The sequence below is a fragment of the Passer domesticus genome, chromosome 5, assembly GCF_036417665.1.
Source record: "Passer domesticus isolate bPasDom1 chromosome 5, bPasDom1.hap1, whole genome shotgun sequence".
NCBI classification, from domain to species: domain Eukaryota; kingdom Metazoa; phylum Chordata; class Aves; order Passeriformes; family Passeridae; genus Passer; species Passer domesticus.
The window spans coordinates 78000397-78013755 of NC_087478.1; the positions used below are offsets into that span (position 1 = coordinate 78000397).

General features: G+C 39.7%; 1 protein-coding gene across 9 annotated transcripts in view; it reads left to right on the forward strand.

Annotated features, from left to right (window-relative positions):
* The window catches only part of CACNA1C (calcium voltage-gated channel subunit alpha1 C), a 453063-nt gene that overhangs the window by 301623 nt on the left and 138081 nt on the right, over window positions 1-13359 (forward strand). For 7 of the 9 annotated variants that reach the window (XM_064421276.1, XM_064421282.1, XM_064421281.1 and 4 more), the window contains exons 8-9: window positions 6414-6517; window positions 12938-13110. In XM_064421276.1, the coding sequence (XP_064277346.1) occupies window positions 6414-6517; window positions 12938-13110 (277 nt within the window). Of the gene's footprint in view, window positions 1-6413; window positions 6518-6890; window positions 6995-12937; window positions 13111-13359 lie in introns of all 9 variants that reach the window. The other 2 variants (XM_064421278.1, XM_064421280.1) reach the window with 2 other exon arrangements.

Sequence of the window (13359 nt, forward strand, 5' to 3'; positions counted from 1 at the left end):
GTAATAGGAAATATGATCCTTTCCTTGCTCCTTTTCTGAATGGTAAAGTCAGATCAATGTATGTTGTCTCTATGGACTTGAAGTGTATGTGGAGAGCAACCAGGAACTTATCAAGTAAAATTATGCCTTTTTCCATGTCTTTATTGACATGATACACAGCAAACTCACACCATTTAGGATCCAAACAAACCAGCAAATTCAGGAGATTTGGGATTTCAGTGTTAAAGAAACAATCTCATAGCTTGCCCCACAGGTTGGAAAAAGTACTTATTGAGCCTATCATACAAAGTCAATTTTAGTACTGTGTCCCTTTTAACTCAACCTTTAGTTCTGTGTCACCTCATTGATACATTTCTGGGGCTTCTTTTAAGCATTTACAGATTTGTAAAATTAGAAATTGTGAATAATAAGCAATTTCCTTGTTAAAAGCAGCAAGGTTTACAATACATTAAAAATTGCACAGTTTAATATAATTCTCACTAGTATTACATTAAGAAGCCCCATTATAACATAAGACGTGTACAGTTTAGAAATCAGATAAAAACATAATGTACAGGATTCATTACCAGAGCTAACACTAAATTTCTGCTTATTTAGGGCTTGATTTATTTGTGTCACAGTCCCAATAGTCACAATCCTATTACCCACCTACAAGTTAAGACCAAATGAGACAATTCCCAGATGTCTCAGATCTGTAAGCAGAAGTTGAGAGAAAGACAGGAATCAAACCTTCTTGCCACATATCCTCTGATAACTCCCAAGAGCTTTCAAGATAAAGACTCAAAGTACTGCAGAGCCAAGGATTCTTAAGCCCAAAGCTGGTCTGCAGTTGAGAAGTTAACCAGAAGTTATTGTTTTGTTGAGCAAAATATTTTTTTTCTTTGCAGAGCAGCCTCAAAAATCCTACTGTCACCAGTTATGGTTGTTAGTTAGATGTTGGGAGTTGTCAGCAATATAATTTTTCTCATTTGGGATGAATATTTTCTTCTTCATCTGTTTCTGCTGATGCAATATATCTAGCATGAGGAAAGGTAGACCTTTCCAAGTTTTGCTTCTTCACTGGACAGATTTATACAGACACTTCGCAGGAAATTGGCCCTACCTTAATTACTTCTGAAGGATCACCTGGATTTATGACATCTTTTTTGTTCCCTGACTGTATGAGTGCAAATTTCAAAAGTAGTGAAGTTTCAGAAACAAAGAAAAGATTTAATGAAGTCAGTGTGAAGATACAATAGAAGCCAAAGAAAACAGAATAAGAGCAGGACTACTCTGCTTCTAAGGTCACATAACCCTAGTCTGAGATGTAGGGTTTACCTCCTGTCTATGGTATGGATTTTTTTTTCTGTAATATTGTCAACTTAACTATAGCTGTGAAGAGTAAAGCTCCATCCTTTGTTTATTATAATTGAAGTTAGACCCAAGTTCTGACTCAAAAGTATGGCAGAGAACATTTTTTCCTCACAGTGCAAAACTGTGCATCATCCTATTAAAAAAAAAAAAAAAAGCTGAGTTTAAAGTTTTAGTTCCATGAGGTTATATGTGAACGAAATGTATTCACCCAAATATTCATGGGAAGAGAAGGAAACAGGAGGTGGAGAAGGAAAATTTATGTTTTAAGCAAAATCTCTTTGATCAGGTATAAATATTCCAATCTCTCATCAATACCTGCATGACCCTTTATGCATCCCCTGGGCTCTGCCTGCCAGTAGCCTACCCTGAGATCTTTGATCTGAGATGAGGAAATGACTTCTACACATCCCAAATGTTAGGAAGGTGCTTAAACACTGTTCCTGGAATAGATGGTTTTCAAAATAAAGTCTTCAAGGTGGAGAACAGATTTAATGACAGCGAAGTCATTATTTCTGCTGTCTCCTGCTCCCAATACTCTCCAGTTTTAGATTGTCACAAGAAAGACTTGGTTTCAGCTAGAAATCTTCCTACTGGCTATAGCCATTAGTTTTGGCATGGCTGTTTTCTGAGGCAGTAAATTCCACAGCTGGGTTACAGAAAATAGCATTTCTATGCAAAATTTCCAAATTTGCTGCCCTTTAATTTTATTGAATATGTTGCTCCTCTCAGTGAACATTACTCTGTGAAAAGTTATACACTTCCTTATAGAATACTACACTTCATTATAGAATACTTGTAGTACTAGCATTTTAAAAAGTGTTATCACACCATTCTACAGTCATTAGAAATCAATTAACAATTTATTTGAGGAAGAGAAGCCTTGCCCAGGTGCCCTAACTTACATTCCATTAAGCTGCAGCTCTCCAGCACTGTGCACTGAACAAGGCAGATTTCATTTTTTACTCAGCTTGCTGCTTCCCATTGACTGATTTCCAGCTGCCCTTTTCTGATGGATTAAACTTTTCCTGTGACCCTCTGTTGTTTTTGAAAGACATTCACCACAAAGTGTCAGGGTGTGAGCACGTGAATTGTGAAGTCAGCAGAATTTAGTGAATGGTGCCTACCCCTCTCATTAAGTGACTGAAAGCCTGTGCTTGGTGATGCTCAACCACTATGGTAATAGGTTACATGCCTCTAACTTTGAACTATGGTGCCTGTGTAAGGAATGAGACACTTGCAAATGTACCAGACTATTCCCCCTAGGAAAGAAAAAAAAATGACCAAACAACTAATGAATTAATGTCTCCTGTGGCCTTGCCAATGTGATTTCACCTGTGTCTTCTGAAGAACCAGAAGACAGAGGCACAAAGGTCTATTAAGAAAGACTTTTATTCCTTGACCCCTACTGAAACTGCTGATAGTAATGGAGATCAGCAGAATGAAAAACCCTGGTGTTATTTCTAGGTGATTGCCTGTACCATTGAGAGAAAAGCCTTTGCTGAAATGCTACAGGCAGGATAGCAGTTAAGGTGCTTGGGAAAGATGGAGCTCTTCCAGCAGACCTCGTATGTGCTGCAATGACCTCCTTTTGTCATGAAACTGAGTGGTTTCTTTGACAGTACCCACTGAGACAGGGTAGTTTCCCACTTTGCAGATTGGAAAGCTGAGGCATAATGAGCCAAATGATGTTCCCACAGTGCCAGAGAGAATACGTAGGAAATAATAATGAGAAGGAATCCTTATCTCCAAGATCTCTGAGGGATGATGCACGGATGCTCTGAAATGTGCCAGCTTCCTCACTGTTGAGAATAGTGACATGTAAGTGTTGAGATGTGAGCTGTGATAGGTCAGGCAGTTTGACTCAGAAAGCAGAATTATTTCCATAAATGACAATCTGCAGCTTCCCACTCATTCTGAGCTTCCAGCTGATGTAACTATTGTTCCACACATGTTTAAGTTGGCATCAAGTTGCAATCACCTGGACTGAAAGTTATAATTTGGACCTGCACTCGTTGATATTATAGTCTTGGCTTAGAAGGGTGAATTTAGAAGATGATCTCCCTTTTCTGCTGGGATTCCTCGGGTTGGTAGTAAACACTCAGGGAGAAGTGTTGCACTCAGGCACCACAAAACTGAGCTGTGCACCAGGAGTTGTCCATCCTGGAGAGGTAACCTATAACTGAATCAGTTCCTCTTCTCTGGGGGCAACAGTACAAAATATATTTTGTAGAGTTAATTTTCTGCACTCAGGAGGGTGCAAAAGGCAACACTCCTGGCCTTGCTCTTACTGTTTTGAGTAAGTCTATTCCTATTCTTTTCCCCCTAGCTTTCACCAAACAACATATTTCTCTGCATTTCTCCTGCAGCTGTTTTCCTGGAGCAAGCAGCAAGCTCACAGTTGCAGGGAGGTTTTAACATAATTTAACAAACACTTAAAATTATCTAATCATATAACATGCATTCCTGTCACCTGTGGGTCAGTCTCACATGAATAATCTCACCTGCTAGTAAAGAAAAAAAGACATGAGAGCACCAAACATAGGAAAGTCCAGCAACAGACAGACTCGGCTGTCTGCCAAACACTGGCAGTTTCTCTCTGCTTGAGAAGCTCTTGATGTCTCTGCCCCTCAGCTTCTCTGTTATGTATACAAATGTGCAGTAAAAAGGAGATGAAAACCTGACCTCTGAAATTTCCAGTCTGAGAAGTCCCAAATGCTCTGCTGTACCAGAATGCAGGTCTGCTTTACAGGACTAATTTGTGCTGATGCTAGCTGGTCCAATTGTTATGCAATTGTGCAGGCATTGGGAATAACAGAGTACACTGTATTCTAGTTATATACTTTACCAGGACATGGTGGAAGCTTCTTGCCAGCTGGAAATTTCTTCATGCCAGGGAAGGTTTGTCCTTCTCCTGACATTAATTTGACCTCTGTACCTGGCACCTGGCTTTTGCTCTTTGCAATTTTCTTGCACCACAGCTTTGAGAAGTTCCACCTTTCCAGCTGACAAAAAACCCCAAACTGATGATAGATAAATACCATGCAGCTGAGGCTTTTTTATCACCATCTATCATAATTAGAGGGATGTCAATTCATCATTGTGCCCACAGTGGTAAATTCTTAGGGTAGTTTTTCAAAGTCATCCATACTCATTGTTTGTGCAGATTGCTTTAAATAGATACTGGTGTTCTTTGTAGGAGACAAAGGGTGTTAAATCTCATTTCTTTACTTAATTCCAACTTGGGCATTTACATTTTGCCTTCCTGGTTTCCCAGCTGGGATCTCAGGTCAATTTTTGCTTCCATCTTTATACTCGGGCATGCTTTGTTCTCATTAAAGCCCTGATGTGCAGTAGACACCAGGGGTGCTACTTTTTGGTCACATGGGATGAAATGTGGCTTGCAAGCATAAAGAGTAATTAGTATGATTTATAAACTAACTGAAAAATTCTGCAAGTCTACAAAAAGGGAAGAAGTTTGTTATGCTTAGGGGAGGTTAGCAACTCAGGTACTCTTCTGCCCACCAAATGTATTTATCCGGTGAGGAAGGAGCTGATGAACTGTTTTCACAGAGGCAGATTTTGAGCTTATTTTTTAATGAGTCCTGTTCAGTCACAGCTGAAGGAGCCCTGAGGTGGAGCTCTGGATCAGTCCATGGACTGTGGACTATTGCCAGACAAGAACATTAGTGGCTCTACTTTGGAAGAAAAATGGATGATGGGCTTCCATCCACAAAGAACCGATTTTTATTATATTAGTGTTACTCTCCTGCCTTGTCTTATTGAAGGTCTGAAATTCCTTTCCTGAGCTGTTATGAATCTTGAGTGAAATTACCTCCCCTGAAGTGTGTCTCATTGCCCATGTATGGAAGGATATTTCTCCTGTGATTCCATCAAATGTTTATGTTGCAAAGGAAAGAGCATTTTCCTGGAAAGAGAAGACAAAATTTTCAAAAGAGTGGAAAACAAAGGAATGTAGATTTCTTTATGCCTTTAGGTACTTTAAATTCTGCAATTTATGTTCATAAATCAATTTAGTGCTCCTGAAAATGTTAACCACCATCTGTTTCTTTAATGATGCTATTTCTGGATTCAAAGATAATTGTTTATGAAGAGTAAAGAAGGGACTCTGGTATTTTTGATACCATTATGAAAGTGAGATTCTATTAAGGTATCCAGCAACTTTCCAAAATCTTGTACCTTGAAGGAGACTTCAAGATGAAATAGTGTTTATGTACTAGATGTATTTAGAATATATACAAGACCTTATTATGGGTTAGAACTGGACCTCATGTAATACAGGTTCTGATGCTAAGATAATTCTCCTTGCTTCATGTGCAGATGCTTGAAGTAGTGTGAAATCCATGTCATTCTGTTTACAGTCTCATATTCTCTTAGTATTCTGTTGTGTAGGAATTGTGTTTAGATAAGTGAATCATCCTTCAGGATGAGAGAATGAAGCTCATGAGAAAGTTTTAAAAAACACTTGACCAGGTTAGAACACGGTGGCCTTGAAAAGACCTTCCTCAAGAGAACCAAGCTACTGCCCTCACTGTGGTAAACTGTGAAGATTCCCAGAGCACTGCCAGGGAAAGACCAGTATTTGCCCAGTTCCCACCTGCTCCTCTCTGAGGTACCTGTGCTACACATGGAAAGCAAATGTGATCTGACAGTACACTACCAAAAACTAGAAGTATTTTCCCTGGCAGCAGAGGGTCATTTATGTGAGCAACCAAGTTTAGAATTCATGTGGAGGACCCTTTGTGGTGTTTTAAGTAAATTCCAAAAAGTAAGTCCATAATTTTGGTCATCCAAGAAAATGCCAGTAGGGCCCATCATTATGTTTTAGGCTGTATTAGTCACTGAATAGTAATAGGTCAATGAGGAGTTAGATGAAAAAAACAATCAAAGGAATGGTCACATCAGAAAGAACACACAGAAACACTTGGTATGATTACGTGTAAACCAACCACAGGCTCTATTTACAAATCTTTCCATCTGTTCCTTTGCCTAATCATTTCTGCTTTCCCTCTCTGTCTTCTAACTTTCCTTCGTCTTTCCAGATGCAGGACGCTATGGGCTATGAGTTACCATGGGTGTATTTTGTCAGTCTGGTCATCTTTGGATCCTTTTTCGTTCTAAATCTGGTTCTTGGTGTGTTGAGCGGGTAAGCTGACAGTTTTGGTGTCCTTTTTCCAATGCTACAGGGCAAGACTCCATAATAAGGGTTCTTCCCTGTCACCAGGATACTTTCCGAGGGATTAAAAATCTGAATCCACGGAAGCTTCACATCAGCTCTGAAATACTTTGACAAAATGTTCAAATATTGCAAATAATACAGGTAACAAAAGCGGTGTTATTCCCTGACAGAGAAATTCAACCTCAGGTCCTTCAAAATTATTTATGTCAACACGTCATAAATTTCCAGAAAACTGGGTATTGAAGAACCTTACTGCTGGTGACTTGGGATCTCTTTGGCTGGAGCCTTGCAGTGCTCAGAATCTGAGCTTGTCTCACTAATTATCATTCCACTCTTCCAGGTCAATGATGCCATAGGAAGGGACTGGCCCTGGATCTATTTTGTTACACTAATCATCATAGGGTCATTTTTTGTACTTAACTTGGTTCTCGGTGTACTTAGCGGGTAAGCAGTACCAGGAAAATGTTTTATTATTGTTTATTTTTAAAAATTTGTATTTCTATTCCTACTCTCTGGTTACCAAAACAACAGTCAGTGATGGGTTGATCTCAAGAACCTTAAGAGAAGGCCCAGGCTATTGCTGTGCCAATAGCAAAATACAGCATTCCTAGTATCACAGAAGGAGTCTTGACTAAATCAAAGGAATATAAGACAATTTTTTGTCTTTAAGACATTCCTCTACCTGTACACTGTGGGAAGAGGACAGCGCTGTGCTCTCCTGTGGGCAAAGCAATCCACACACCATAGGAGGGGATTACAGTAGAATTTCTGGAAGAGTCAGTAGGACTGAAGCAGGAATGAAAGCATGAGACAAATCCCTTTACATCTGTAGGATGAGATTCCTGCCAAATTATGTCTTCTCACAGGAGAAATTTTCACATTGTTTAGAATATCTAAAGCACAGCCTACCAGGAGACTATTTTCCCTGGAGAGAGTCTTGGGCACGTTGCTCCTTCAATAAGCCCATCTTCTCTACTGTGCACATTACAAACTTGGCATGATGCAGAGAGAAAAGATCATTTCCCTGTGACCTTTTCCAAGGATGAACAGAGAAGCAGGAGAAGTCCTTTTAGTGTTTAAGCATTTTTAAGACATGCGGACATTTAGCTGTATTTCAGTTCTGCAGTACAACACTGCAAAGCATCATTTTAGTAGCTTTGATTAAAAACAATGGGTATTGTCCCCAGTAGTTAAAAACTTTACTGCCCCTGGGGAGACACATAATTTAAGGAATCAAGCCAGCAAACATTCCTTGCAAGATTAAAAAAAAATCTTTTAGGATTAGGCTTTTAGTTCCATATTTGGGCACAACTGGGGGCTGCAGACATTCTGTGTACATGGATAAATATGGTATGAGGACTTTTATGCATCCTCTTTTTTGTTTCTACCATCCAGCCTCCTTTGATGAGCTCTAAATGAGTTTGATCAGGGTCTGTACCTGTTGCCTGAGTAGGCAGCCCTGAAGTCTCTTGTCTTTTGATCAAAAGAGAGGGAAAATGATCTCTAAACAGGAGAAGAGAGGACTTGGTGCCTCACAGAAATTATGTCCTCAGTACTTGGGCCAACAAGATAGGAAGGGCAGCAGTGGGGCTAGGGAAAAAGATCCACCTTTGGCCATCTGGCAAAGAGACAGGTAATAGAAAGTCTGCAGGAGGTATTATTTCTATCATCATGACTCCACTGAAGGAGACTAGCCACTGTGACAGCTACTGCAAGGAGAAGATTTCCATGCAGTAATGGAAGTGTGGAGGAAATCCTTGGTAATGAAGTGTTGGGCAATAATCTGTGTTTGCATGTCTGGAGAGTGATGCTCTGGTATGATTTTGAAACGCAAACTCCTCATTCCTCCAGGTGGATACTCTGCCCAGCAGGTAAGGATGTCAGCACTAGTGGGGGATGATGATCAGCTGACAGGGAAAGGGATGTGTTCTATCAGAGGTGTGCTCAAGGACCCTACAGAAATGTTGTTAAAGATTTTATGGCATCTGATTGGATAAAAAGTGCCTGTGAGCCAAACCATGGGGAGTGCATAGTATTGAAGCACTTCTGATTCAATTTACCTGCACTTGGATTTGTACCTGTGCATAATTAATGATTTAATTTCCTGTCTCTTTCATTTTCAACTCAAGAAAGTGTTTTGAGGCCTAAATCTTCCACCTCCTGCCACACTGCAGCTAAACCACCACAGTTAGTGGTAGGAGATGGAAACAGTCTGTAGAGGGAACTGAAATCAAAGATGAAGTTCACCTTGTTTAAGCTGTGAGTCACTCTTTCTGGCTGTCTTCACAGTGTTATGACAGCTGCACTGTTTCTGCAAAAATGTCCTCAACTGGAGAAAAGAAAAAAGAAACTTAAAAATTTGCATCCATGAAAAAATGCAGAAATTATGGAGAAGTGTTCCAAATTTTCTTTGGTCTATATAAGCAGTTCTTAAACAATTAACTTTCTAAAGCAGTTCTAAATTCTGCTGAGTTACAAAGTGTCTTCACTTTGCAGATTCAGCTTTTTCTTTTGGAGACTTGCTATTGCTATTAGTTTGATCTATGCTGATGATCCACCTGTCTGTTCCAGATACAAAGCAGCATTCCTGGTTATCTCTGAATATCCATTCTGGGCATCTCTGATTTTTTCCCATTTATCTATTTCAGGAGCGTCAGCAGGCATGTTGTGTAGGTAGCCTTCACAAATGACAGATTAGCTTGGGGAAGTTTAATACTTCTGAATACATAAGTGTAATTAATTGTACTCACAAAGACACTTCGATTGCACCTGCAAAATGAAATGCTGAATTCTGGTCTACTGAAAAAGCTCTTTTGTAATTTGTTTTTCCTCAGGCATGTCATCCATTCATGGTCCTGGTGAATTTACTAATCACATACTAGCCTAAATAGCATGTTGGAGTATTTACATGTGAAGCTGTAATCTCCTCCCGACTTGGCTGAGCACAATATAAAATTCATGTACTCCAAAGGAGAATCCAGTCAGCAGACCTCCCCAAGCCCAGGCAAAACAATTCCACATCATTGCTCTGAGCAGTGATAAGAAACCACTTGAGATCAGAGATGTTCTCATCTGTGTTATCTGTTTCAGTTAATTAATGAGGAAAAAAAAAGGCAGAGGGGTTCAACCTTCAGACAAGTACACCTAAGAATATGGAGTCCCATTTCCTTTATATTTTGATCCAAATCCCAGGACACAGGCCAAACAAGCAGTTGCCTAAGGCAAATGGAAGAAAGGAGAGCCAGAGGTTTCTTTTTGAGAGGATCCTGCAAAACACAGTCGTTTGCTTTTGATGCTTTTATTGCCAGGAAAGAGGTCAGAGTGAACAGGAGGCTGGCTATGGTTGTAGCTCCTCCTTGAGCAGTTTTTATGACCTTTCAGGTATTTTTCCTAATCTTCTGTCCCCTCTTCCAATCCTTCCCATTCCTTGATGTACTTCTGAGGGTGGATGAGATTTGGAGCCTTGTGCTCCACTTTGAGTAGCAAGCAAGAGTTTGGAACTGTTATAACTCTGCTGTTTTGCTCACTTTCCATCTCGCCTCTAAATGTGAGAAATCATATCAACAAGAATAACCTAAATTCCATCATCATTTGGAATAGGAAAAATAAATTTTCTTCTGAAACAGCACATAATGCAGAGCTGGGTGTTTATGATCTTGACCCACTCTAACCTCACACAGAGAAATAGTCTCCAGAATACTCTGCTCTCTGGTATTCCCACTGGCAGGCATTTCTACAATTTTCTGGGAGAAGTAAACCAAAGTGAAACAAACTCAATTGTGGTAAAAACAATCAAATTCACCCACTCTTATACTGATGTTTTGGGTTCACTGAAAAGAGACAGATTGCTTGCTAGTACTGCAAGCCTTTGCTGACCTTACCCTGCCGTGATTGTGCAGCCTTTTTTGTGAAAGCAACCTCTAGACTGAGCATGGCACTTCCATCCAAAGCTCCTTTGGTCCTTGGCCTGCCTGCTGGAGCTGCAAACAGTGACCATTTATTGCCAGCTGTGCTGGAGGCAGCTCTAATGTGTGCACCTGCCTGCAATCCACCCTGGGCTGAGGCCACCAGCTCCCTTGCCATGGGATGGAAGATGGCCACTGGTAGGAACCTTGATTGTGAGCTACATTTGCCCGAGTACAGGCTGCCATTCCTCATGGGAGGTGGTTTGAATTGCAGTAGCAATTTCCTGAGCCACCTGTTCTCAATGGTTTGGTGTTAGTAGAGCATAGAAATTAAGAGCATTTAAACCAGTTGTCTTTCTTTGGAGAGTCATCTGAGATGTGGAGTGTCATGTGTTGTAGCAAGGGAAGAGACATGGAATTGCAGGTCATTTATACAATGCAATCACAGTATTTTGCATTGTGATAGAAAACTCTAGGTTCAGGTCATTTCAAAATTTGACCCATTTGTTTTAGATTCTAAAATAATACCTTGCAAGATGAAAATCAAAATATTGGAATTTGATGTAACAAACAGGCTTAATAATACATCTATTCATTCAGTGATTATTTTTTTAAGAGTTAGTTCATTAATTTGGATGCGGCACTGTAGCAGACCCAGGGGAAAGGTGTTACTGAAGCAGAAAATATAACCACCACTGATGGATTTTTTCCTAACAATCTTTGTATGATTTTTATTATTGTTGGGCTTATTTGTTTCTTTTATATTGTAAATAGTAAAATATCACTCCCAGTATAAGAAAATTTTATTTTTCATTTTTTTCCATGCCTTGAGGCTGAGTTTGGACACAGAGCTGACTGTGGACTAACTTCAGGCCAGAGAACCCAGTGGTTCTCTTCACCTCTATCTTTTTTATCACACTTCCTTGGGAGGACCTGAACCCTCAGCAGCATAACAGGGGTACAGATGACACTGGCACACGTTGTCACATATTTTGGCTAGAAATTAAGGAATCATCCTGCTTTGGTCCTGCTGCAGTGCTGGTTTCCTGCACAGCTCAGAATTCTGAAAATCTGATGCAAAGCCTGTGAAGTCCATGGAAGTCTTTCAGCAGGTTTTGGACTCAACAGGAGGAAAGTACCTCACCATCACTGTTAGAAACCCACCTCCATCTCAGTCACATGCCACTCACAAAATTCACATTTTGGCTAGGATTTTCATTATGCTAATATTATGCCACCAAAATCAGTGGTAGATTTCCTATTCATTTTTGCAGGAGCAAACCTAAGACAAATGCCAAGTGGAATAGCATTTTGTTAAATCGATTCATTGCTGACAGTCTTCAGCAACAGTAAAGGATAATGCATAATAGCTTTGCCTTTTTTTATGGAAAGAGTGGCCTGTATTATCTGCTCTGTGTGTCTTGTGTAGTGATCTGCTTCAGCAGATATAAGACAATGCTTAAGTACTCTTGGTCCAGCAATTTTCACAATCATTAAACTTACTTTTTAAAATACAAGTGTTAAAACCTGGTTTAGAACCACATGAGGTTCTAAATAAGGGATGTCAGCATTTCTTGAAAGAAATTATTGCTGAAAGAGGAGAAGAAACAGCACTGCAGCCAAAAAGAAGACAAAGCCAAGAACCCAGGATCATAACTAAGCAACAGAAAATTCTTGTTCTTATGCCCTGTTTTAAGTCTATACTCCCAACAGCGTTCTTTCATAAAACTATCATCAAATGTTTTGCCCTGTCCAGTTTCTGGCAGAATCTATTAGCTTTGTCTACCCATAATTTATCTTATTCGTCCACTCAGTGTGAGATTTGAAAAATATATTTCCTGTCAAATAACTGCCTCAAATGCTGAAAGTCTTCAGTAAAATCTTGAGTTCTGAGTTTTTAACTATATTTTCCAGTACTGTGGGTAAAATGGTCCATAATTAAATATGTACAGAATTGTGAGTACCATTAATTACACTTAAACTAGCCCAATTTAGTTGTGATGAAATATAAAATCTTAAACACTGATTGAAATCTGACTACAAATTAGAGCCACCAGCTCACTCTCCAGATGTCAGATTATTGTCAAACAGTTCATCTTTAACCATTATTCATATAAACATTTTTAGATAACTGTTGGAGAATATCAAGTGTTTACAGAATGTTAGAAAATGTCTGGTATTGTGCATAAATGTTACATATATGTTTTATTTGAATTGTCAGTGAAATGCTGAGAAGGAAATTTTTGAAAAAGGTATCAGTCCTTTCCTAAGTGTTGATAGATATGTGGACACTCCAGCTGTTTTACACATGTGTGCACAGCAAGGATGCTCCATACACGTGTTTGTCTGGAGAGAATAGAAACAGCTGGATGTGCTACACAGACTGAGGAGACTGTCTGGTGGAAACCCATCTAACCCATTGTTTTCCTTCCATCTCTTCCTTCTTTCCGCCCATGTCCTGTCCCTCCCTCCCTCTTGCTAGGGAGTTTTCCAAAGAAAGAGAAAAGGCTAAGGCTCGAGGCGATTTCCAGAAGCTACGGGAAAAGCAGCAGCTAGAGGAGGATCTGAAGGGATACTTAGACTGGATAACTCAAGCAGAAGATATTGATCCAGAAAATGAAGATGAAGGCATGGATGAGGAGAAGCCTCGAAACAGTAAGCAACTTTCTTCTCTCACTTTCTTTTTCTTTTTCTGTCTCTCCTTCTCTGTCTCTCCCCATGTTTTTAGCCATAAAGCCTGTGCCCATCTGCTGTAGTGCTGAGGTGGCTTCTAAGGAAGAACAAGCTCTTCCTGAGACATGCAATATGCTTATACATGATTCCAATTTAAAGTTTGTAGGAAACCATGGGAAGCAGAAATACGTGTACAATAATTGATATTCTGCAGATCAGTGCTTAGTTTGT